The sequence below is a fragment of the Sapajus apella genome, unplaced genomic scaffold (genome assembly GCF_009761245.1).
Source record: "Sapajus apella isolate SASKATOON/1434 unplaced genomic scaffold, GSC_monkey_1.0 scaffold121, whole genome shotgun sequence".
Lineage (NCBI taxonomy): Eukaryota > Metazoa > Chordata > Mammalia > Primates > Cebidae > Sapajus > Sapajus apella.
Genome location: NW_022437061.1, coordinates 914,179 through 941,741, shown reverse-complemented (window position 1 = coordinate 941,741; position 27,563 = coordinate 914,179). Strand labels below are relative to the sequence as shown.

At 36.3% G+C, this 27,563-nt stretch overlaps 1 protein-coding gene and 1 pseudogene across 6 annotated transcripts in view; one reads left to right on the top strand and one right to left on the bottom strand.

Annotated features, from left to right (window-relative positions):
* Positions 1–27,563, top strand: part of ANKRD17 (ankyrin repeat domain 17) — a 175,655-nt gene that overhangs the window by 130,601 nt on the left and 17,491 nt on the right. For all 6 annotated transcript variants that reach the window (XM_032260974.1, XM_032260971.1, XM_032260973.1 and 3 more), the window contains 10 exons: positions 1,235–1,377; positions 1,902–2,115; positions 2,640–2,815; positions 4,094–4,256; positions 6,859–6,954; positions 8,868–8,984; positions 19,781–19,952; positions 22,551–22,998; positions 23,783–23,938; positions 26,402–26,551. In XM_032260974.1, coding sequence (XP_032116865.1) covers positions 1,235–1,377; positions 1,902–2,115; positions 2,640–2,815; positions 4,094–4,256; positions 6,859–6,954; positions 8,868–8,984; positions 19,781–19,952; positions 22,551–22,998; positions 23,783–23,938; positions 26,402–26,551 — 1,835 coding nt within the window. The remainder of the gene's footprint in view (positions 1–1,234; positions 1,378–1,901; positions 2,116–2,639; positions 2,816–4,093; positions 4,257–6,858; positions 6,955–8,867; positions 8,985–19,780; positions 19,953–22,550; positions 22,999–23,782; positions 23,939–26,401; positions 26,552–27,563) is intronic.
* Positions 20,892–21,964, bottom strand: LOC116538615 (annotated as a pseudogene).

Sequence of the window (27,563 nt, the reverse complement as noted above, 5' to 3'; positions counted from 1 at the left end):
GTATCTAAAACTGGACATAGCTTTACTGAGATACAAGATAAAGCACTGTTCATTAACATTTATTATTTCCTAGTTAGTATTTTAGGATATATTCATAGTAAGAGTAGGGATAAGAGCTATGATCTTGAGCCAGTCTTGACTTCCCTATGTCTTATTTATAAAATGAAAATGAGTATTGTGTCAAAGGTTGTCCAGGCATTAAATGGCATAGTGGACAACGATCTGTTAATGGCCAATTAGTACTTAAATAAATGCTAGATATTTTTAGGTTTCAGGAAATGCAATTAAGATCTAGCGGGATACAACTGCAAATCCACTAGAATGGCTAAAATTGAAGACTGGCAATAACAAATGTTGCCAAGACTGATGCTACTAGAACTCATGCATTATTGAAGGGCGTGTACATAGTACAACCACTTTAGGAATAGCCCGACAATTTCTTATAAAACCATACACTTAGCTGGGTACGGTGGCTCACGCCTGTAATCCCAGCACTGTGGGAGGCTGAGGCGGGCGGATCGCGAGGTCAGGAGATCAAGACCATCCTGGCTAACACAGTGAAACGCGCTGCTACTAAAAATACAAAAAAGTTAGCCAGGCATAGTGGCATGTGCCTATAGTCCCAGCTACTCAGGAGGCTGAGGCAGGAGAATTGCTTGAACCTGGGAGGTGGAGGACACAGTGAGCTGAGATCTCGCCGCTGCACTCCAGCATGGGCAATAGAACGAGACTCCATCTCAAAAAAAAAAAAAAAATCTAGGTAGTGAATATATGTAAGGTTTTTCAATGTTATGTTAGAAAATTTTCATAATGTAAAAATATAGGACCTTTTATTCCGTATTTTAAAAATACTTACTGATTGAAAGGTTTAAAAATATGTTAAGTACGTTCACATATATAGTATGAAAAAATCTTATCCCATATTACTCTGTTTTACTGCTTTGTGGTGAAAACAGAAATATTAATTTCCAAAGCATGTCCCAATATTCAGTCCAGACCTTTCATGAACACACTATACCATTTTAGTAGATTTCTACATAGGTTTTACTTGAGAAGGTATTTCTTTGTTGGCTTCCAAGACCTCCTGCTATCATTAGAGGCTAGTTTTGGCCAGATGATGAAGGAAGAACTTTCCTTTTCATTTATTGTATAGTATACCAGAAGAAGTTTAAAAATGCACACTTTGATAACATGCCTCGCCATAAGAAAATATTTTTTTTTGTTTTCTTTCCAGGTGGTGGAGCTATTATTAGCTCGAGGGGCAAATAAAGAGCACAGGAATGTTTCTGATTATACACCTCTAAGTCTGGCTGCTTCTGGTGGCTATGTGAATATCATCAAAATATTACTAAATGCAGGAGCTGAGATTAACTCTAGGCAAGTTGTATTTTCTTTCTATAAGTGCCTTATTTAGTAAGGCTATTATAGATATTTATAGAATGCCCATTTTTAAGTGCCAAATTTAGTAAATACCTTTATTGCAAATTTGGCGTTCAAAGTATTAGAGCTTTTTGAGAAGAACTTTAAGTAATTAAAACCTGATACAGAACTTGAAAAATATTGATTACTGCATTTCTTATGATACTAAATGTAAACATATCTTAGAAGCTTTTATTAAGCAAGTTAATACATGCTTTAAGATTGAAAGTTTATCCTAACAACTTATTAATCACCTGCTAGCCCAAGTCATTATGTGGAGTGAAATACGAAAAGTATTCTAATAAAACATTTCTAATGGAGTCTTGGCAGTATCTCCGAGACTTACTAGGGTTGAGAAAAATGAGTATTTTAAACAGTCCTGCAAAATGATCTTAGATTAGAATTCTATATCATCTCTAATTTTTCTGTGTCATTTAAAATGTATATTTTTCCATTTGTTTTCCCCACACCTGCACCCTCAGAACTGGTAGCAAATTGGGCATTTCTCCTCTGATGTTAGCAGCTATGAATGGACACACAGCTGCTGTTAAGCTTCTTTTAGACATGGGCTCTGACATAAATGCTCAAATAGAAACCAATCGGAACACTGCCCTTACCTTAGCCTGCTTCCAAGGAAGAACTGAAGTGGTTAGCCTTCTGCTTGATAGAAAAGCAAATGTTGAACACAGAGCTAAGGTAAGAAAAAGTCTGAGATTGACACATGAATTTATTGCTTTGATATTTAAGATTTATAGTAGCAACATGTTGATTATAGTTTTACTGCTTTCTAGTAACATTTATCTGCTATGTATGTATTTAATCAGCAATCATTTTGTATAACTCAGTCAGGCATCAAATACCTGTGTGATAAATTATCTTGAAAATACCTGAATGATAAATTTTTATAGGTAACAATGACAGTAGGGTTATCAGCTGAAAGAGAGACTATTTTGAAAGAGAAGGGAGGGAGGCATTTATTGATTACCAGTTATATGCCAAGTGCTTACATTTTATACAATTTTTTTTTTTAAATACCATTGAGATTAGGTAGAATTATTTTCTTTTAATAGATCAGACAGTAACTCAAAGGTATTAGTTGTGAGTCTTGGTAACAACCGTATCATATTTCTTATTCAACTTGTTATTCTTTAAAAATTTTTAAATTTTAGATCTTTCCAGTCTCTTATGTGTCAGTGCATTTTATTTTTTACCAAACTTAGACTGGTCTCACACCACTAATGGAAGCTGCCTCTGGTGGATATGCGGAGGTGGGCCGAGTTCTTTTGGATAAAGGTGCTGATGTTAATGCCCCTCCAGTTCCCTCCTCAAGAGATACAGCTTTAACCATAGCAGCAGATAAAGGGCATTACAAATTCTGTGAGCTTCTTATTGGCAGGTATGTTGTTACCATACCCTTCATGTAAGAACACAAGTGTTACTAGTGATTACCTCTCTCTCTGGACAATTAATCACATTTGATTTACAAGTGCTTTTTTCCCCAGACCTACCCATTGTTTTCCAACCATCCAGAGCTATGCTGCATTGTCTGATTTGTTTCCATGTAATCTAAAATTGTTTTTCTTTCATTCTTGTCTATATTACTTTTAACATCTATAATAGTAAGCTATTTGAGCATCCATCTGTTGTCATACATGCTTAAACATTCCCCCATACACAAGTCTTAAAAGTCTAACAGTGATCTAAGGCTTCATTGTTCATTTTCTTGTTCTTTGCAGGAATTAAGGCTTTTAGGTGTGGTTATAGGACTGTTTAAGACATCAGACAGGATCCAGGGTACTTTCAACTTTCAGTCATGTAGAAGTTAACTGCTAGTTTTCCGAAGATGCTTGTTTAATTTGTTTGTCTTTGTCTCAAAGACCTTTGCATGGTATTCTAGGCAGCAGTATTTGGTAATAACTGCTATTAACTCTTATTCACTGTGAGTCTTCTTATCTACATCATGCCCACTGAATGAATGCTAAACCTGCATGTTATCCTTAATATATGACAAAAACAGATTGAGTATCCCTAATTGGAAAAGCTCTAAAATATGGAACATTTTGAGCCCTGTGATGACACTCAACAGAAATGCTCATTGGAGCATTTCAGACTTCTGATACTGGATTTCAGATTAGGGATGGTCAACCTGTATATGAACACAAATAATCTGAAACAGCCACAGTTGCCTCATAGGATATTGCTTTTGTAGTATAATTCTGAGAGCAAGACATATTTAAGACTTCAAATACTGAAGACAATTTTTATCTTTTACAGAGTATTTTCACATGTTAATAGTTGATTTTTGTTACTGTGTCATTTCATTCTATTTAAGAAAATGCTAAGATAGATGTGGTGACATTGCCTATAATTCTAGCACTTTCAGAGATTGAGACAAGAGGATTACTTGAGCCCAGGAGTTTGAGACCAGCCTGGGTAACATAGGGAGACTCCATCTCCACAAGAATTTTAAAAATTAGCTGAGCATGATGGCATGGGCCTGTAGTCCCAGCTACTCTGGAGGCTAAGTTAGGAGGATCACTTGAGCCCTGGAGGTGGAGGCTGCAGTGATCCATGATCTCACCACTGCATTCCAGCCTGGGTGACAGAGCAAGACCCTGTCTTAAAAAAAAAAAAAAAAAAAAAAGACAATGCTATCTGTGTCATTGGTTTTTAGGGGAGCTCATATTGATGTACGTAACAAGAAGGGGAACACTCCATTGTGGCTAGCAGCAAATGGTGGACACCTCGATGTGGTTCAGTTACTGGTGCAAGCAGGTGCAGATGTGGATGCAGCAGATAACCGCAAGATAACTCCTCTTATGGCAGCATTTAGAAAGGTATAAGTCTTTCATCCTCATTTACCTGGATGTTTTTTACTTACATTAGGAAGTACGTGGCTTAGTGATCACTAAAGACTTATTTTGTGCTTTTGTAGCTATGACGAAAGCAGTAAATATGCAAATAATTACTCTGATGGCAACATTAAATGTAGATGTATACAGGTTTTTCAGAAAAGCCATTAATATCAACCTTATTGGACATCAGAGCTAGGTAAACTTTTAAAAAGCTGTTCTAAGTAATATTTTCAAAATTGGTTGCAGTCGTAATCTTCACAAGGTGTAAATCCAGTTAAGATACTTAAGTAAGTTCCTCTAGTTAGTTACTCTTAATGAGTGTTTTCTTTTATACCACTACAGAGGAAAATATCACTTAAATTGTTTTGGTTTTTTTGTGTATATGCCAGGTGCCATGGTTCGTGGCTATAATCCCAGCACTTTGGGAGGCCAAGGTGGGCAGATGTAGTGAAGCCCTGCCTCTACCCAAATTATAAAAATTAGCTGAGTATGGTGACATGTGCCTGTAGTCACAGCTACTCAGGAGGCTGACATGGGAAGATGGCTTGAGCCTGAGAGGCAGAGGTTGCAGTGAGCTGAAATTCCACCACTGCACTCCAGCCTGGGTGACAGAGTGCAACCCTGTCTCAAAAAAAAAACAAATTGTTTTTATTTTGATTATTGACTTTAACTACTAGGAAAAAATGAATTAAATAATGAAAATGCCACTACCAGCATTTTAATATACTGATTTTCAAGTATATTACATTTAAAGGTAAAAATATGGATTTTGTGAAAGTGAAACAAACTTTCTTCGATTTAATGGTTTGTTTGATCTCTTACGTACAGTCTTAGTTTGCTATGGGGAATAACAGATTACTGTTACAGGGATTATAATTTTGAGTTTTTTCATTTGAAGATTATAGGTAAAATTCCCTGTAGATGCCAAAATGTTGAAAATTTTTAATAAATAAATTGCGATAAAGTGTCTCTTCCTTTTTCTCTTATTATTCTCTTTGACTCTTGTTTTTTATTCTGCCTCTTCCCTAGATATTTTGAAGTACCAGTGACTGTATTTTTGACTCTCTGTATATTTGTTTTTCAGCAATCAAACTTACTCCTTCTCACTGGCTAGCTGCCTCTTCTCCAAGCAAGCTAGCATATCATTATCAAGTTAATCTTTGTGTCTCCCTAATCTCTGAAATCATTTGGAATCCAATCTTAGTTTGGTATTCAAAGCCACCACAATTTAGTGCTTGTAGATCTTGTCTCCCATTAGAATCCCTAATGTGGAGAATTATCTTCTTGCTTGATCTTTCCTTGTTCAGATCTCTCACGTCACCTTTTTTCTCATCTCATAGAATGCCCATGTCTTTTTTCATTTTTCCAAAGTTACTCATTCTTAAGGTGTAGTTTAAGTCTCTCCTTCTACCAAACTCTTCATCCTATTTGAGTTCACATTGAGATCTCTAATTTCTAGAGGTTGTAGAAGTTTGGCAGTTTCTATCATTCATTTGGAGAAATACATATTTTTATATGTTACTACTGTATTATTTTTATTAGTTATTACTCTAGTATCTAGCATGCATATATCTTTCCAAACAGACTTATTGACTTCAGATGAGCAGTACCTATCTTTTATACTCTTATGTAATCTTACGTTCCATTATTTCTTGAGTAAATACTATGTGCAACTGTGGGCTAGAGTACTATGTTATATGGAGTGCAACAGCCATACTTTTTAAATTTTAATGTAATTAAATTGGAGAGGTAAGATCCATACCCAAAGTCAGGTAACTGTTTGAGTTGCCTCATATAAATATAAATACAGTAGAAGTATTGGAGAGATCCTTAAGGAATGATGCAAGTGGATTTGAGCTATTCATTAGAAGATAGCTATTCATTTAGAGAAAAGTTTAGAAACATGCAGTCTAAAAGGAAGAGATAGAAGCAATAAAAAAATATGTACTAAAGATTAACAGCTGATTACCCAGACTGGCTAACTTTAGACATTGTGTCAGAAAGCAACAGCATGGGCTAGAGAAAGTTGGAATGGCTCTTAAGAAGTAGGAAAGGGCAAGTCTAAAGATTTTGAACTTAGATACCAACCTGTGCTACAGTGGATAATATAATCATAGCTTATTCTTCATGGAAGTGTATGTTCTTTCACACTTACCTAGGACAGTACTATACATTTGTTTTTTATCTGAAGGAATGGAAAAACAAAATTATTATTTTTGCTCTTTTAATCCTTAGAATGGAAACTAGACTCTCATAGTTTGGGAGTTAGCAAAGAAAAAAATAAGATTTCCCCTTCCTCAGATATATCCCCTACTTGTTATTGATTTGGGGATTATTGTTTTTTTATTCAGAGTTGTTTAGAATGTTAGGTCATATTATTCTGTACTTTTTTTGGAGGGTAGGATGAGAATGATCAATGTAGTTTTAACTCATTGGAACCAAAGCCTGTCTCTTTTTTATTTATAGTGTTAATAGGCAATTTAGTCTTTACATTGTGGCACTAAATTATAAAAGTTAGCTCAGGCACAGATGTACTGAATTGTTAGAGTCTGTTTTCAATCTGACATTGATATCTATTTTTTAGGGTCATGTGAAGGTGGTGCGCTACTTAGTCAAAGAAGTCAATCAGTTTCCATCAGATTCTGAATGTATGAGATACATAGCAACCATCACTGATAAGGTAATATGTTGTTCACTATATGAGCAAGGGACTCTATTTGGTTAATATATCTTCTATTCTAAGAAAAATTCTTAGTTTGAGTAGTAAAGCGTAATATGTAGCCATTTTCATTTATCTAGTATTTGGGAATGAATTATGCCATTGAAGAGATTCTTGCAGATTATTTACTTACCTAATGAATCAGTTAAACATCCTTGCTATAGGATTACCTTATCTTTAAAAGTAATACTTGAGGCCAGGCACAGTGGCTCACCCTTGTAATCCTAGCAATTTGGGAGGCTGAGGCAGGTGATTTGCAAGAGCTCAGGAGTTCGAGACCAGCTTGGCCAACATGGGAGACCCCATCTCTACAAAAATCCAAAAATTAGCCTGGCATGTTGGCGTGTGCCTCTATTCCCAGCTACTTGGAAGGCTGAGTTACAAGAATGGCTTGAACCCGGAAGGCGGAGGTTGCATTGAGCCAAGAGTATACCACTGCACTCCAACCTCAGCAACAGAGCAAGACTCTGTCTCAAAAAAAATAATAAAAATAAATTCTTGAGCTTGTTGTTTAATTGTTATGTGAACACTAAGTAATTCAAAGCAACATGTTATTATTCATTAGTGCTGTCTTCTGTGTGTATATATATATATATATATATATATGTTATCCAGACTGATACCTATTTTGAGAAAGGAATCTGTCCATTAGATTTTTATTTCTCAGTAAAATGAACATAGTACTTTTAATCATGAGCAAGAACTCTTGAACATGATATAAAAGTTAGGGTAACTAACTTTTAATTTTAACTAAGTTTGAGAATGAATTGGCTAGGAATTTTGTAGGAAATGTAGGGAAGATAAAATTGAATCCTTTTAGAGATGGAATTGAGACCTTCTCCTGGAGACATTTTGATTTGGAGTTTACACTAACACTTAATAAAATCCTAACACATGCCTCACAAAACCAAAGAGGCCAACAGATCTTAAAAATGTCTTCCTATTATGTTTACACAGTTGCTATTATAAGATAGTAAGCTTTTCCCTGTAGGTTTTAATTTAAACTGGCTAGGTCACTGTCTTTCCTGGCTCTAGATTTGTCTGTGACAATTAATATTCCTATGTATGACAGGTTTTTATGGGCAGAGGAGGAGATTAAAAATAAATATTTTAAAATATTATTTTAATACTAAGAATAAGACTGGTTCAGTGGCACACAGCGGTATTCTCAGGTACACATTAGTCTCATGTACTTGGGAAGCTGAGGTGAGAGGATCGCTTGAGCCCAGGAGTTAAGGAGACAGTGTACTATGATTGTGCCTGTTAATAGCCACTTCCTTTAAGCCTAGGCAACATAGCAAGGACTATCTCCAAAATTAAATAAATAAAAATTTTTTAAAAATAAAGAAATACTGCTTTGCTGTCCTAAAGTGTGACTTGAGAATGAAATCACTGAGAAAATTATATAAGTACACATAGGTGATTCCTTTATAAGTGATTTTTGTACATGAAATTGAGCAACAAAGCTTAAATATTTGAGGGCATTTCTTTAAAAATTTTCAAATCTGTTTTCTTTGTTGACATTGCCTGTTTCCGTTAGGCTGTTAATCAGCCAACATAAATTACTGTAGTTCTGTTTGCTGTGTAATTTCTTATATTTAGAAGATAAATCATTTTAGTTTCTAAAGTGCCAGTTAAATGAATATTATTTTGAAGAATAGCAAAGCTGTTCTTTGCTTCTTTACTTGTGTATATTCTTAAATATACCACGTTAATTATGTTTTTATTTGCACGCTTTTTTGCCTTTCTTCCCCTTTTTATTGATCTTTATTGCTTAGGTTTGAGTACCTTAATAAAGATCTTCATGTTTTTAGGAATTTATGTAAATGGGAATTGTTCTGTGAGCCTGGAAACATCTTAATTTTTCATTATAGGAGATGCTGAAGAAGTGTCATCTTTGTATGGAGTCAATAGTACAAGCCAAAGATAGACAGGCTGCTGAAGCAAACAAAAACGCCAGCATTTTGTTAGAGGAGTTAGACTTGGAAAAGGTAATAATAATCTTTATATGTGAAAATCATCCACTTTTTTCCATCTTGTTTTCTCTTCTTTTGATTTGTAATCCATTGTTTTTTTGTTTTGTTTGCTTTAAATTATGTAAATAGTTTCTCTCTACATTTGGCTCAAAGTGTGGAGAGAATTATGAGTACATCGACATCATTAAAAGCTTCTCCTTGTAATGAAATCAACAAAATTTTGTTACAGGTATTGCATTGATCTGGAAGTCAGAAAACTTAGCTTCTAATTCTGGATTTTAGTCTTATCTCCACTAATGATCTCTTAATTCTCAACCACATCTGTTGTTTTTTTATCTTAGACCTTGTAAGTTATCCCCAGCAGGTTTATCACAAGTACCAAATGCACTACCAAGGCCTAACCAACTAGTGAATACAAACTTTGGAATGTCTAATGAGTACACTTTTTAAATGGGTGACTTCTATTGTACTTTTCTCTTTCAGGCAGACTACAGCATCATTCCCATCTATTCGTATGGGGAGTAAAATACACCAAAACAGCATATAGTTGGACAGTCTTATAGTTTCCTCACTCCCCTTTTCTGCCACATTTCCTCCCATAATTCTAGAACTTAATTGAATAGTAATCATAGGAAAAGAATTGGTTTGGCATTGAATATTATGGAACTGCCATATGTCATCTTTTATTGAAAAGTCAATGGCTGGGCACAGTGGCCCACGTCTGTATTCCCAGCACTTTGGGAGGCTGAGGCGGGTGGATCACTTGAGTTCAGGAGTTCGAGACCAGCCTGGCAAACATGACAAAACCTCATCTCTACAAAAAAGAAAAAAATTAGCTGGGCATGATGGTGCACGCCTGTAATCCCAGCTACTCAGGAGGCTGAGGCAGGAAAATCACTTGAACCTGGGAGGCGGCGGATACAGTGAGCCGAGATCGAGCCACTGCACTCCAGCCTGGGCAGCAGAGTGAGACTCTGTCTCAAAAATAAATAAAAATTTTTTTAAAAGATCAAAAATGATATAAAATTTAACATGTGCTGTTTAAATTTATGAAGGATATACAGTGATAATTATGAATATGCCTTTTTTGACCTGTTAGCTACATTCTTTTTTACTATACTTTCTTTATTAAGCTCTACATTTCATACTGAATCATTCTAAGTACTTTATTCTAATTTAAATTTGAAAATACTGTTTTCTGAAAAAAATGTATTTGATTTTAGAGGCTCTTCATTCTAAAAATTTCTGGTTTATATTCAGGGCAAATTAAAGTTATCTTTTTCGGCCATTTAAAAATTTTAAAAGAATGTGAGTGCATTGAGAGATATAATGACCATCGTAACTATTACTTGACCTATTTTTATTTTCAGTACCTAACATTTAATGCCTGCCAAATACAAGGCAGTATAATAGGGCCAAGTTGTGTGATAGAAGTTATATGATAGAATACATATTTTATTCTTTAAATTTTTGGTTTTTTATTATAATAGTGTGCTCAGTTTAAACTGTGAAACCGACAAAGATAAGAAAAGATAAATGCTATCATTTTAAGATAAATTAAGTTAGAAACCTGGTATGGTTGTTTTAAAACCTTTACCTCGGCAATTACCCATAAGGCCTTTTAAGACCCTACAATGATCTGCCCACCCACACCATGCCTTACACCTCTCTGGCCTTGTTTTATTATTCTTTCCCTTAGTCACCCTGCGCTGTCCATACTGACTATCCTTTTGTTCCTGCTGTCAGCAGCATCTTCCATCAATGTCCCTCAGATGTCCTTATGTTTTTGTTTCCTCTTCACAAGCACTTTTCTGCTCTTCTCTGCTTTATTTTCCACTTTTCAACATTGTAAATACTGTATTCATTCAAAATGCTTAGTTATCTTGTTTGTGTGTCTCCACCACTGGAACATATGTGCCATAAAATAGTGTCTGGCATGTAATAGGTACTCAATAAATATTTGTTGAATGAAAAAATATTCACACATACTGTGATGGTGTACTTTCTTAAAAAACAGAATCACGCAAACATATTAGTCTAATACTTGCTTTTCCCTGTCTTAGTAACTGATGGATATTGTCATTTGATAGTGATTTTAAATAATTGCAGAATAGTTGATAGTAAGTTTGTTTCCAGTTTTTGGTCACTACAAATAATGTTGTAATAAACATCCTTATACATATTTTTAAAATATTTTGCTCCTTTTATTTTTATGAAATAAGTTCTTTGATGTCGGTCAACATACAGTAGTCCCTTTATTTGTGGTTTTGCTTTCCCTATGGTCTGAAAATGTTAAATGGAAAATTCCAAAAATAAACAATTTCATAAGTTTTATGTTGCACGCCGTTCTGAGTAGCTTGATGAAATTTTGCACCGTCCTATTCTTTTTCTGTCTGGGACATGAATCTTCCTTTTGTCCATTGTATCCACTTAGTAGGCCTCAGCTCTCTGTTGAAGTATCACAGTGCTTGTGTTCAAGAAACCCTAATTTTACTTAATAATAGCCCCAGAGTTCAAGAGTAGTGTTACTGGCATATTGTTATAATTGTTCTATTTTATTGTTACTGTTGCTTATCTTCCATTGTGCCTAATTTATAAATTAAATTTTATCATGGGTTTCTATGAAAAAAACATAGTATATATACAGGATCCAGTACCATCCAAGATTTCAGGCATCAACTGGGGATCTTGGAATGTATTTATTCATCATGGATAAGGGGACACTACTGTATTTTTAATTTAGTAGGTACTTGCAGAATGTTTTCCTACTACCACCAGCAATATACCAGCGTCATTTCCTTGTATTCTTGCCAGCATTATTTAACCTTCATGTTTATATTTTCAAGAGCTTTAGTTTTAAGGGAAGTCAAGAGAAGCATTTTTAAAATGTCATTGTATATTTTTCCATAATATTATAAACAAAAGGTAATGAAGAATTCTTAATCATAAATTAATTCTGTCTAAATTGATTCCTCCACATGCATTGTACACTTTTATGTCTAGTTTTGAGTGAGCGTGGAACATATGTAAAATTTTAAATTATAGAGGCCCCTTTTTTCCTGAACTACAGCCCATATTCTTATTTGAAAGATTTTCAGATTGGGATATTAGAGTTTGGCTCACTATTTTTTAATTACAATTTACATCTGGGAAAATGTACTTCTGGCTTCATCACTGGAGTTGGTCCTGACTGGTCTGAGTTTAGGTTCTCCATACATTACTTATTCCTTGTATAAAAATGCCTCTTTGGTCAGTCTTTCTAATTTTGAAAATTTGGTTTATAAAAACTGCTGCAGAAAGCTGGGCGTGATGGTACATGCCTGTGGTCCCAGCTACTCGGGAGGCTGAGGCCCAGGAGTTCAAATCCAGCCTGGCCAACATAGTGAGACCCAGTCTCTACAAAAAAAAAAAAAAAAAGAAATCAGTGGCCACTATATTACGGCCATTAGATTTGTTAACACTTATTCAGTAAACATTTATTTTTTGAGCATTTACTAAGTGAGTGAATCCCTGCTCTGAAATAGTTCCATCTGGTCGAGCTACAGAATCTCTTAACGGTTAATTGCTTGCTCTCTTAGAACATTAACAACTGAGTTATGTTCTTGGATGTTAAAATCCTTAGAGATATTTTAAACTTACATTTTTGATACAGTTATTTCACCCCCTTCACTTCATTTTAGACTTTTCCTTCTATCTTTTTTTTCTTGTTTTTTTAATAAACTTTTAGGTAGCTAGATAATAGTATATTTTCCAAACACAGCCTATCCCATTCTCGATTTCACACGTTTCATTCTCTGATTATTGCTTTCTATCTTTCCAACTTGACTTCCTCTAGAATTCTGCTTTTTAATAATCCTGCCAACACCACTGACCAATAAATGGTAAGAACCATTTATATCATACTACCCTTGCATTGTTCCTTACTCCTTTCTTTCTTATTCTCACATGAACCTCAGTAACTAAATGTGTTGAGAAAAAACAATCTTTATGACTAATTTTACTTGAAATGTATGACAGCGAACCCTTTTATGCTGAGCAGCGAACGCTTTTAATCTGACCAGTACAAGATTTCCCTATCTTTTTAATGCTGACCAGTAGTTAAAATGCTACATTTCCTTAGTTTAATTTAGTCTTCCATTCATCTAGACTACTGTTTCTTACTTTCTCCCTCATCCTAAGAACTCCAGCCTACCTCTCTTTCACCTTCAGTAGGTGACCTTGCATCTTGAGAAAATTGAGGCATCAGAAAACTTGTAAAGACTTTGCCTACACCATCTATCTGCCCACCGATATTGCACCTCCTCTTCTTTACCTTTAATGAGAAAATGGAAGCATCAGAAGAAAACTGCCAAAGGCTTTGCCCACCCTATCTATCCACCCACCAACATCTGCACACATCTACTTCCTACCAGTGACTAGATAAACTTATTATTTTTTTTTTTTTTTGAGATGGAGTCACCCAGGCTGGAGAGCAGTGGCATGATCTCGGCTCACTGCAACCTCCGCCTCCCTGGTTGAAGTGATTCTCCTGCTTCAGCCTCCCAAGTGGCTGGGATTATAGGCATGTACCATCACGCCCTGCTAATTTTAACATTTTTAATAGAGACGGGGTTTCACCATGTTAGCTAGGCTGGTCTCAAACTCCTAGCCTCAGGCAGTCTGCCAACCTTGGCCTCCCAAAGTTCTCGGAATACAGGTGTGAGCCACTATGCCTGGCCTAGATAAACTTTTGATAGCTAGTCTCTTCATTGTGTACCAGATGCTATTTAGTCTCAACAGCACTGTCGTAGCAATTCTTTCTCCTATTTTTTCCTTCTCTTGAATTATTCTTGTCCGCATACACACTTACTTCTCCAATCTTAAACACAGAAAACCTTTTGACTTCAACCCTGTTGCCTCAGTGTTTTAGCTACAGACCCATTTCTCTGCTCCTCTTTGCAGCAAAGATCCCTGAGTCACTGCTTTCATTCACCTCCAGTTTTCTTCCATTATCCTGAATCTGTTCCTGACAGGGTGGCTCTCATTCCCACAACTCACTAAAATTACTCTTTTGTGGTCTCCAATGACTTTCGTGTAGCTAAATCCAGTGGTTACTTCTCCCCTCCATCTTTATCTTACTGAACTAATAACATTTGATATACTCTCTTCATTTGGCTTTCTTGCCACTACAGGCTGTCTTTTGCCTCCTACCTGTCTGGATGTTCCTGTCTCCTCTTGCTGGTTCTCTCTCTTCTCCCCTACCTTTTAGCAAAGAGCCTTTTGACTCATTACATGGTCTTCTTTATCCACTGGTGGTCTTATTCCTGCTTCCTAACTTTAAATGTACACCAGCTGATCCCAAATGTGTATCTCTAGCCCAGACTTCTTTGCAAAACTTCAGTCTCATATATTCAGATAGCTACTCAACATGTCCATTTGAATACCTAATTAGGTATCTCACACTTGACGTGTCGAAATATGAACTCCTGATTTTGCCCACCTCAAACCCACAACTCTAATTGCACAGGCCAGATACCTTGAAGTCACCCTTAATTTCTCTCTATACTCCATTGTGTTGAAAAATCTTTGCCTTAAAATTAGCACTCAGGAGGCAGAGGTAGGAGGATCACCCGAGTCTGGGGAGGTCAACACTGCTACTGCACTCCAGCCTAGGCAACAGAGCGAGACCTTATCTCAAAATACATATATATAATCTTAATCACTTCTCACCATGGTTCAAACAATTAACTAAATCTCATACCTGCATTACTACATTAGTCATTTAACTGGTCTCCCTGATTCCATCATTGCTTGTAGTTTATTCTTTATGTAGCACTCTGAGTGATCCTCTTCAGTCACCTAAATCAAATCATATCACACTTCTGTTCAGAACCCAACAATGACTCTCCATTTTCCCATCGGTAAAAGATAGTCTTTAAAATGCTCTGCAAGGCCTTAGGTGATCAAGCTTCCTGATACTCTTCCCTGAAACTCATTTTCTATTGTTCTCAGCCATACTAGCTTACTTGAATATACTGGGTACAATTCTAACTTAAAGCTGTTGTACTGGCTCTTCTCTTTGCCTGAAATATTTCGTGTCCTTCAGGTGTTCACTTCATCTCATGAGGGGTACACTGATTACCCTATTTAAAAATCAAAACCCCTCATTTGTCTCCATACACACATTTTTCATCTTTCCCCCTTTTTACATTGTACTGATTACCTTTTAACAAGCTTTATAATGTATGTATTCTATTTGTCTGTATCCATCCTCCCCTAACCAACTAAATGTAAACTTGGTGAAGGCAAGGATGTTTTATCCACATTACTGATAAAACTAGAGCCATGCATAGCACATAGCGAGTTACTAGAAAATTTTTGTTGGATCCTTCCCCTGTCTTCCTTTGAAACTTCTTGATCTCTTTCTGCTGTTGATAATACTACTCTTTATTGAGAAATGAAATCTTGATGCCACCTTTTGGTTCTCAGTTATTTTTGCCTCTCTTTCTTTACATGCAGTAAATTAATTACTTGGTAAGTTAACTTAGACCAGTGTCTGGTACATATTAGACCCTCTGTATGTTAGCTGTATCAGCATTGTCATCAAGATTATTATCATCATCATTACCATCACCTTTTATTTAGCTTTGGCAGTGTCTGTGTCTGCCTGCTGTTCCATCCACTTCCTCTCTGAGTGATCACTTTTCACCCAAAATTTTGCATTTGGCCTCTTAAAAGTCTCCCTGTATACATATCTGTGTCCCTCGCTTATCTTTTGTCTTCAGTACTCCTTTTCTGTTCCAGTGTAACTTTTCCAGTTTCACATAATTTTTAATACTCAGGTGGGATGCCTTACTTTCTCCTCAGAAACCCTCAGTGCCTCTTCGTTGATTGCATAGGAAATTCTAAACATTCAAGTCTCCCTCCCTTATTTCTCCAGGCTCATCTTTCACTATGGTTCTCAATCCTCACATATCCCATACACTTTCATATATATATAAATCTTCAGTGTTTGTTTAGTCTGGACTGGCTCTCCCCAAGTCCTTAAATTCTCATCTTATAAAGCCTAACTCCCAAGTGTCACTTTGTTTCCTGAGCCCTCAATTAGAAATGACCAGTTGCGCAAGTGCCCTTTCCCACTCCACAGTGAGGTTATTCTACAACTGGACTCTTTTTCTCAAAGCCTCTAACCTCCCCTCACATACACTAACAAACATGACAGTGGTTCTCCAACAAGTAAAATGAGATTTAGGCTTATGAGAGAAAGCGAGAAAAAATATACACAGTGAGACTGAATTTTTAGCCTTATTTTCTTAAGCCTCTGGATGTATTTGAATCTTCATGGTTTAGTTATGTGTTTCCATTTGCTCTGTGGGATTTTCTGTCAGTTATTAGCACCTCTCCCTACACCTTTATCTTCAGTGTCTACTGTTGTAATAACTCCTACCCACTACCTACAGCTTCAGTCAAGGTAAATGTATAGTCAAGGTAGCTCTGTCCTAATGGAACTTTTTCTCAAATTCAGTATTTTGTTTTTCTTTAAGTGCCTTATAATAATAATCTCTGTGTCTTATTAACTCTTTTAAATTAATTCTCAGCTCAGACCCATGTGACCTGGCTTCTCCAATAAACTAACTGGTGGAGGTAACCAATGGCATCTTAACTGACAAATCCTTTATTTAAAAATTTTATTTTATTTTTTGTTGCTTTTCACTTACAAAGCACGCCAAATCCATTTACCTCTTTTCAGTTCTTATTGACACCCACCTCTTTTTGAGGTTTACCAGTGTTGATCTGGCTTTCCTTCTTCCTTTCTTCTGTTTGTCTTCCTCTATCTGATTATGCCTTTCAGAAGCCTCATTTGTTCTTCCTTTATCCCTTAGATATTCTCTCTGTCACACACACACATGTATATAAACACACTCTCTCTTTCTCTGTCCCTCTCTCTCTATATATATAATTTATACATTTTATTATATATAGTAAAATAATAGGTATGTGTGTGTATGTATACACACAAACACCCACACACACAGAGTTATACCTTTTTCCTCTGGTGACCTCATTTGTTAGTTTCATCTACCACCTGCAAACCTGTGATGTCTCTTAAATCCTGTATCTGTTGATCCACACTTGCTAATTCTGCCAACTTTTAGAGCTCCATGCCATGTGAAGTTGGGTCATTTTTGTAGCCATAGTCTGGCATCTCCCCCCAGAAAGTTTCCCTAGGACCTCTGAATTAGTGCCCTACTCTTAGTGAATTCAAAGAGTTAGTAAAATATATCAGATTATCAAAATACCAGCATTAAAGTCTCAAAATTTAGAAACAAGTAAATACTTACATCTTAGAGTTAAACTCTGAAGTTTTATGATCCAAACTCACTCTTGCCAAAGGGCCACCCCTAACTGACTCTATAAGCGAATAAGCAGTGATAAATTTGCATGTCTAAGACCCAGCCACATCCTATGACCTATCCAGACCTACCACCCCCACCCCCATCCATCCACATCTAGGACAGAGGAACTTAAATGAAATCCTGCTTTCTGAATTAAAACTCTTATACTTTTAAAAAAGTTCTCCACCCCCAACCCCTGCCCCACTCCCGCCTAAATAGCAATCATAATTAGCTCCTGCTACCAGACAAGTTAATAAATGCAGCAAAATGAAAAAAACCCATCATGGATGAGGCAAAACCCTAAAACTTCATTTGCTGTTTTGAGCCTCCCCCAAACCATTCCTTTCCCAAGATTTTACTGTCCGTACAGATACGATACAGATAAAATGTTGGTTTTGTTATTCCTAATGCTGAGGTAGACTTAATACACACCGTAGCCATAGCTGCTTTGATAATGTTTTTCTGGTGCACATTTCACCTTGGCTTTCCTCCTCCTCTCCCTCTTATACTTAATTACCCGTTCCACAGTCCAAGCTAGACAGAACAACCACACTTCTCCCTCCTTCACTGGGGTTCACGTGGAGAAGACACAAGGCTCAAATAAGCTGAGTCACACATACTCAATTGCTTCTTTCAAACTCACCAATCAGATATTACTCCTTCCTTGTGGTGATCCAGGGTGTAAAGGTCTGTTTTCTTCCTGATACTTAAGCAGGGGTGAAAGCATCTCCTTTACTGATCTTCAGACTGGAGCTTGTCTATGTCTGGGAGTCCAGCAGAAATTTCCAGGGTTACGATGTAGGCAGTTTCTGTATCTTTAACTTTTAGATGCATTCTTTCCTAAAATCAGTGTGCCTGAGCAAGCATGAGTATTCTACCTGCAGGTTCTCCTCCACTGTTTCCCTTTTCAGGAACAAGACTTATCTGTCATCTAGCCTAGGGTAAGTCTGTTGCATTGCCCAGGGTGTAAAAACCTGGTGGTGGGCCAAACTCTTCAAGAACCTAACAGAGAGCTGGTTTGATGGTAGTAGGTTATCAGAACTTATTAATGTTAGTGTCACTAAAGTTGGTATACAACCCCCCACTGCTAAATTTGGCTTTAAAAAAACAAAAGAATGAACCGAATAGAATGTTAATTTGAAAGGCAGGATAGAGAGTATCTAGCAAAAGCACAACACTTAAAAGATGAAGTCAAAGTTTTGAAGGAAAACTAAATATTTGGCTTATGAATTTGTGAGGACTGGTTTCACATGTTGCTCCATCCCTTAACTGACATTGTTTTGACACATTTAAAATACACATATAATAAATTCAGAATGCTAGATTATGGGTGGAGAATGTTTTTAAAAAAATATCTTTTAGGCCGGGCATGGTGGCTTATGCCTGTAATCCCAGCACTATGGGAGGCCGAGGCGGGTGGATCACCTGACGTCAGAAGTTCAAGACCAGCCTGACCAACATGGAAAAACCCCGTATGTCTGTCTGTCTCTCTCCCCCCATACACACACACACACACACACACACACATATATACACACACACACACATATATATATATATACACACACACACATATATATATACATATATATATATAATTAATTAAAAACATCTTTTAGATGACATGTAGACAGTTTGAAGATGATTTTCATTCCTTTATGAACCAAGAAGGAAAATAACTTTTATGGTTTTTTTCTATATTTATACAAATAGATGCACAAAAAGGGTTTTCTTCCCTCATAAAAGTGATTATTATTAGTCTTCAGTTTCCCTTTTTTTCTCCTAACAAATGTAAATTGGGAGCACTTTCCCAAGTATCTATTTATAATATTTTCAGTGACTGTCTAGTATTCTGTGAATTTATACTAGCTATTTATTCCTTCCCATTGATAGATTTACTTTGTTTCCATTTATTGCCACTATAATCAATTTGCAAGGAAAATTGCTGAAGCTATGTTTTTTCACTAGAGATAGACATTTTATAGAATAAGTTGTTAGGATAAGCAGTTTGTAATTTTTGTTAGGAGGCTTTCAGATTACTTTTTGTAAAATGTAAATATTCATGCCCACAGCAGTAGAGAACTCAGTTTTTCAAACTTGTGCTGATATCTGATGCCTTTTTAAATTTTGCCAAATTAATGATCAAAAATGGTACTTTATCAGTTCAACTTACATTTCCTTAACAATTAAAAGCTATGTGTCTGTTTATTATTTACCCATTTTAAACTTAGTCTTATATTGTTAATTTATCTTGATATTGTAAAAATATTGTCTCTTTATAGTAGTTTGAATATGATCTTGATAAAACAATGAATTGAACTAGGTGACTTTGAATTTTATGATATCATGATTTCCTTATCATTAAATGATTATGTGACAACTTTTTCTCCAGGGTAAATTTCAACATTATATTTCTGCTTTATTGATCTTTAACAGTTAAGGGAAGAAAGTCGGAGGCTGGCTTTGGCTGCAAAAAGAGAAAAAAGAAAGGAGAAGAGACGGAAGAAAAAGGAAGAACAAAGAAGAAAACTAGAAGAAATTGAAGCCAAAAATAAAGAGAACTTTGAACTCCAAGCTGCTCAAGAAAAAGAAAAGCTTAAAGTTGAAGGTATTTTCTCTTAACCATCCCATTTGTTTTATATTCTAGTTAAAATTGTATTTACTTTATTATTATTCACTCTTGAAAATAGAGTTTTACGTTATTAAGCCCTTGAGACAGGCCAGGCACAGTGGCTCATGCCTGTAATCCCAGTACTTTGTGGCAGGTCAAAGTGGGAGAGTCATTTGAGTCTAGGAGTTCGAGACTAGCCTGGGCAACAAAGTGAGACTGTCTCTACAAAAAAAAAAAAAAAAATTATTATTTAATTAGCTGGGCACAGTAGCACACTCCTATAGTCCCAGCTAGCTACTGGGGATTGGGGGGCGGGGGATGGGGAAATAAGGCGGGAAGATCACTTCAGCAGGGGAGGTTGAGACTGCAGTGAGGCATGATCTTGCTTCAGCCTGAGTGACAGAGCAAGACCGTGTGTCCAAAAAAAGAAAAGATGTATTTTTTTTTTGACTGAATTCCTCCCTAACTATATCATGAAAAATTTCAAACCTGCAGACCAATCGACAGATGGTAAAATGAATACCTGAATACAGTCCACCTAGATTAACAAAATTGTTAACATTTTACCATATGTGCTTTATTTTTCCCTTTAAGTAATTACACATTTTTTTTCTGAGCCATCTGAAAATTAATTGCAGACATCATGACATTGCATCTATAAATACATTTTTTTTGAGACATAGTCTTGCTCTTTTGCTGGGCTGGAGTGCAGTGGCACATCTTGGCTCACTGCAGCCTCCATTTCCAGGGTTCAAGCTCTTCTCCCACTTCAGACTCCCAAGTAGCTGGGTAGGCAAGCGCTACCATGTCTAGCTAATTTTTGTTGTTTTGTTTTTTTGTTTTAGCTGGCAAAGACCTTTAATAGAAATGATATGAGGGCAGGCCGCCCCTCCCCAGAGATGCCTCTAGCTTTCAGCCCCCACTCATACTCCCTCGCTATCGCAGTTAGTTCCTGGGGCATAGCTGGAAGAGCTTGCCCTCCTATGTGGGCTCAAAGTCGTACTCTTCCAGGTTGTCAGGGTTGAAGGCGCCGTTTTTGAAGTCATTTTCGATGGCAGGCACCACGGCTTCGCTGAAGAGCAGCGTGGCTGGCCATCAGGGGCGCGGTAGTTCACGTAGGGCTTGAACTTGAAGCTGACTGGTCAGATCCAGGACTACGAACTCTGGTACCTTCTTGATCTGCACGAATCTCCAGCCTGCGGCGAGAACGTAGGTGCCCTTAGCGCCCCGGCCCTTGGCGGCCTCTGAAACTCCGCGAGCCCCGCTTGCTCATCCACTTGCTCATCCGGTCCGCGCCCAGGACCAGGCAGCGCGCCACTGCGGCGTCCTGCACTGGAGATTCCTCAAGCACTCCATGCGGCCCCGCAACGGCTCCGGCGTCCTGATTTTTGTATTTTTAGTAGGGACCGGGTTTTCCCAAGTTGTCCAGGCTGGTTTCTAACTTCTGATCACAAGTGATTCCTCTCCCACCCCTCAGCCTCCCAAATTGCTGGGATTATAGGCGTGAAGCCATCGTGCTGGGCACCTATAAATAATTAAGCCCACATCCCAAGAATGACATTTGCTTGAATCATCATAACCATTTTAGGTATTATAAATGGTAATTTCATAATATCTACAATCCAGACTATAGTTAGATTTCTTCAAGTGAGGGAATTATTTTTAGACAGGGTAATCAAAAGGTTATTTGAGATGGAAGTATAGTGATCCTGTCCCTTCATATCCACAGAGGATGGTTTCTAGGACCCTCATGAATACCAAAATTCAGATACTCAGGTCTTTTATATAAAATGGTATAATATTTGCATATAAATTATGCACATTCTTTCATATATTTTAAATCATCTCTATATTACCTCTAATACCTAATATAATGTAAATGCTATGTAAATAGTCATGCTGCTTTTTTTATTTGTATTATCTTTTATTGTTTTGTTTTTCTAATACTTTCAAGCTGGTGGTTAAATCTGTGGAAAGAGAGGACTGACTGTATTGTGGGAAGGAACCATTGCACCAAAAATATGTGCACACAGTGTGTGTGTGTGTGTGTGTTTTAATTTCCCCCTTCTCCAGAGTTTTATTTTGAAAATTTTCAAACTACAGAAGAGTTTAAAGATTAATATGGTGAACACCTATATGTCACCTACATTTTTAAAACATTTTGCCACATGTGGGATGTGTGTTCTCTTTTTTAAGTAGTTTGCATGTAAGCTATACACAAGATGTGAAATCACCCCTAGATACTTGATTATGTATTTCCCAGAAAAAGGACATTATATAACTGGACAACATCATTATTATACTTAAGAAATTTAATAATTATATAATAATATGTAATATACAGTACATACCTATATTTTCCAATCTGTCCCCAAAATTTTTTTTATAGCTATCTGCTATTCTTTGAACAGGACGTAGGGACACATAGTATATCAGTCATATCCAGCTCATTACCAGTGAATGTGAGAATAACTTAAATGGCTAATAGTAATGGAATAACACTCCAGGGTTTTTCTTTTCTTTAAGTGCTTATAGTTAAATACATTCTGGGAATACTTAGAACTTGCTAATTCAGTACTATTGCTACTTTTACAGATGAGCCTGAAGTCTTGACAGAGCCTCCAAGTGCCACAACCACTACTACCATAGGTATATCTGCAACCTGGACAACTTTGGCAGGTTCCCATGGTAAAAGAAATAATACCATAACTACAACCAGTTCAAAGAGGAAAAACAGGAAAAATAAAATTACTCCAGAAAACGTTCAAATTATATTTGATGATCCACTACCAATTTCATATAGTCAGCCAGAGAAGGTGAATGGGGAGTCCAAGAGCAGCAGTACCAGCGAGAGTGGGGACAGTGATAACATGAGGATTTCCAGCTGCAGTGATGAAAGTAGTAACAGCAACAGCAGCCGAAAGAGCGACAATCATTCACCAGCTGTGGTCACTACTACTGTGAGCAGCAAAAAGCAGCCATCAGTTCTTGTTACATTTCCAAAAGAAGAGAGAAAATCTGTTTCTGGCAAGGCTTCAATAAAGTTAGTTCCAATTTCTATTTTTAATGTATATAGTGTCATCATGAAATATCTTATTGCTGAATGTTTTTGGTAAAGCAAGCAAATTTTCACCTTGCAAAATAGGATTTTCCTTTGTGCTAAAGAAGGTATTGAATTGAAGAATAAGCTTTTATTTAGATTTTGTACTAGTGAGACATCAAATTATTTTTACCATGTAATTCCTTTTTTTTGGTTGTTACACATAGCACATGAAAGGTATTGATTGTGGTTTCAAAGGGATTATTATTGTGATTCAACTCTGCTAAATGTGTCCCCTAGATTATATCTTCTTAAAGTTGGTTCTTTAGGTTGAGTGCAATGCCTTATGTTTGTAATACTAGCTCTTTGGGAGGCCAAAGTAGGAGGATTGCTTGAGCCCAGGAGTTCACCACCAGCCTGGACAACATAGGGAAACCCTGTCTCTACAAATAATTTTTTGTTTTAATTGGCTGATGTGATGCCATCTGCCTGTGGTCCCAGCTATTCAGGAGGCTGAGGCAGAAGGATCACCTTGAACCCGAGAGGCCAAGGCTGCAGTGAGCTGTCATTGTACTCTAGCCTGGGTAACAGAGCGAGACCTATCTCAAAAAGAAAAAAAATAAAATTGGCTGTTTATATTATATGCTAAATATTGAGGAGAAGTGAAAAATAATGTCTTCATTTGTTATTTAAAAATTTTTTTTTAATTGTGTAGTAGACTACCTTTATTATTTAAAAATTCTACATCTGTTCCATATTCAATGTACTTTCCCTCTGTCTGTTAAAGATTGTCAGAGACTGTCAACGAAGGGACCAGTAATTCTCTATCTACTTGTACAAAATCTGGTCCATCTCCCCTTTCCTCTCCAAATGGGAAGTTAACAGTAGCAAGTCCTAAGCGTGGGCAAAAGAGAGAAGAAGGATGGAAAGAAGTTGTAAGAAGGTGAGTATTTGTTTTTCTCATTCTGTGTGCTCTGTATTACAGTGAAGTGTTATTTACCTTTTAACTAAATTTCTCCTATTTTAAACATTGCAAACAGCTGATGATTCAAGGCTAAATTTGACCAACAGAGAAAGCCTGTGCCATATTTCAGATGGAAAAAAAAAATTAAATGTTAATTTGGCCCCTCAAAGTATTAGAGTTTGCTTTAAGAACTATTTTAGATTGTGTCTTTTTCAGCTTTGTTATCTCAAAGCCTTATATAATACAAAGAAATATTGTAAAAGCTACTTGTAAATATTTGATGAATGAGTACTGTTGATCTAATAATAACTGTTGTCTTTAAATCATAGGATAACTTTATTTCAAGGATTTCAGGTTAAAAATATTTTGTTTTGCTTGGGATTTTAAAAATAATATGTATCAAAGAGTAGGAATATTATATCAGAAACTTAAAAGGAGTTAGACACCTGAAATCCAGAAAGAATATGATCCATTGTAACTCTTTGAGAACTTATTTTAAAGAACTTTCCAGAAATTTTATAAAAAATTAAACTTTTGGTTATCTGAAACAAAAGCTAAAGTGAACCAAACTTAGTACTGTTAATCCCTAAGTGCAGTATACAGTTTTTTGGTTTATTTCATCCTAATTTTGGACCAAATCATGTCCCTGTCATATCTTTGTTTATTTCTGTCTCTGTCTTCACACACTACTCACACATTCTCTCTCTGACCCCTTCACATACACACTCTATTAGACTGCTTGAAATCATATCATCAGAATATTCTCTATCCAATAATAAGATAATTTGGTTTTTGTATGTGCATTTAATGTTTAATTAGTGTTATACAAATAAGTTTTTCACTAATTTGTAAATTATGATCACTGGCTGATTATCATGCCCTTTAGGGAAAAAAGAATTGTCAGGTAACTAAGTTGTATATATAAAGAACAGCAAAAAATTAGCTGGGCATATGATTCATGCTTGTAATCTCAGCTACTTGGGGAACTGTGGTGGGAGGATTGCTCGTGCCCAGGAGTTCGAGGCTGCAGTGGGCCATGATCACACTGCATTCCAGCCTAGGTGACAGAACAAGACTCTGTCAAAAAAAAAGAAAAAAAAGAAAACCTGTACCTTTCTTGAACCTGAATGTTTAAAATTAAAATGTAATTTGCAAGTATTAGATGGATTTTGCTTTTTTTTTAATTTGAGGTGGAGTTTCACTCTTGTTGCCCAGGCTGGAATGCAGTGGTGCAATCTCTGCTCACTACAACTTCTGCTCCCTCCTAGGTTCAAGTGATTCTCCTGCCTCAGCCTTTCCACTCCATACTCAGCTAATTTTTTGGTATTTTTTAGTAGAGATGGGGTTTTACCATGTTGGCCAGGCTGGTCTCAAACTCCTGACCTCAGGTGATCCACCCACCTCAACCTCCCAAAGTTCTGGAATTACAGGCTTGAGCCACCCTGCCCAGCCTCAGATTTTGCTTTTTAAATTCTAGTAGGATTTTCTTTTTCCACACATTATTAAACATTTTTAGCAAGTTTTCATATTTGTGGATAGTCATTTTAATACCACTAGAAGAATACAGGGAAATAGTGAATTTTTCTTTTCTTTTTTCCTGAGACGGAGTCTCACTCTGTTGCCCAGGCTGGAATGCAGTGACATGATCTCAGCCCGTGGCAGCCTTCACCTCCCAAGTTCAAGCTATTCTCATGCCTCAGCCTACTGAGTAGCTGGGATTACAGGCATATCCCACCATGCCTGGCTAATTTTTGTATTTTTTTTTTTTTTTAGTAGAGATGAGGTTTTGCTATGTTGGTCAAGCTGGTCTCAAACTCCTGACCTCAAGTGATCTGCCTGCCTTGGCCTCCAAAGTGCTGGGGTTCCAGGCATGAGCCACCATGCCTGGTCCTGAATTTTTAATATCATTCTTTGGGTTATATATATTAGAGAATAAAAAGAAGCATGAGTAAAGCACCAAAAGGGACCCACAAGAAGTCTTTCTTGACCCTTGAGGCTTAATTAGATGCCCAACCAGCATATATATATGTGTGTACACACATACTATTGCAACACTCATGACATGGTGGTGTTTTTTTCGTAATTACTGTGTACATAGTCAATATGTGTGGGCAGAAACCCATGCGTATCTTATTTACTGTTAATATTTGCATTAGCACAGCGCATGTCTGCATAGTATCTGCTTTACGGATACAAGTGAAAAATGATAATTAACAAAGCAAACAATCTTTGATAGTGAGATGAGAAGCTGTAATAAAGATTGTCTGTTGCACCTGATTGCCTTGTCTCTGTTCATCTAGAGTAAGAGTAAATAGAAGAGGCTTGTTCAACAATAGTCCGTACTTACAGAAAAACATTTTAGTAATACTCTTTCTCCTTTTTAAGATTACAACTACTATTGTTAATGATTAATCTTAATTTATATTTACCACTTTTAAACAGGTCAAAAAAAGTATCAGTTCCATCAACCGTGATATCCAGAGTGATTGGAAGAGGAGGCTGTAATATCAATGCTATTCGGGAGTTTACTGGTGCACACATAGATATCGATAAACAGAAAGACAAGACTGGAGACCGGATAATCACTATAAGGCAAAACTTTGTCTCTCATATTTTTTTCCTTTATTTTATTGCACTACAGCTTAATGAAATATAGCCATATGAGTTTTCAGTGGAACTTTATATTAAATAGTGCACTTTTTAAAATGGGAATTTTATTGGTATTTGAGAAGATAAACCTTATAGTTTTCTTTTTTCCTAGTTAATATACTTTTGTGGAGTGTTTTAGAGAGTATTACAGGAATTTTGTATGCATCTGTAGCAAAGGTTTAAATAAACAGTTTCTGTACATAAACGGTTTATGTGACATGCTTAAAAATTTGTTCTGAGACTTTTAGGGAGGGAGTTTCCAACATTTTAAGCAGTGGGTTTTTGTCCTTCTCAAATTACCTTTGAGATTTATTATTCTGAGATTGTATCTTTAGAATTTGAGCTAGATTTGAATCTGAAGTGTTGATATAACTTATCTTGAATAACTCATCAAATATATCTATGCCTGAATATTCTTAAAAGTGATGTTATAAGAAATCATAAGAATATAGAAAGCTATTTTTAATTACTTTAAAGCAAATTCAAGTTTCTTTGAAAAAGAGTTTTATATTTTTTAGATGGCAGTTATAAGTTTGTTTGTGTGAGGCAGATGCCCCTTTGCAGTATATGGAAGTGTTAATAGTTACATCGTACCTCAAAAATAAGAACGCAAGTAGCAATCTCTGTATTTTATTCATTGTCTTCTCCTTCTGAATTGTTTTTTCCTGGGTAGTTGGGTAGCCACAGCGTATCTTATCTAGAAAAGTGGGAACCATTCCTCCTGAACTCCCATATAAAAAAGAGGCAACCAGATAGCCTTTATAGGTAATTTCTCCCTTGGGTTTCCATAAATATTAAATATTTTCCTAAGATCCAGCACTAAGGATTTATATGGCTATTGTTGGCACTATCAGGATTCCTCCCTCATTTTAAGACACCTTCCCAGAGGACTTACAATAATTATCCTATTAATAGACAAACTACTAATGAATTTGTAGTAGTTGGAGTCATCCTA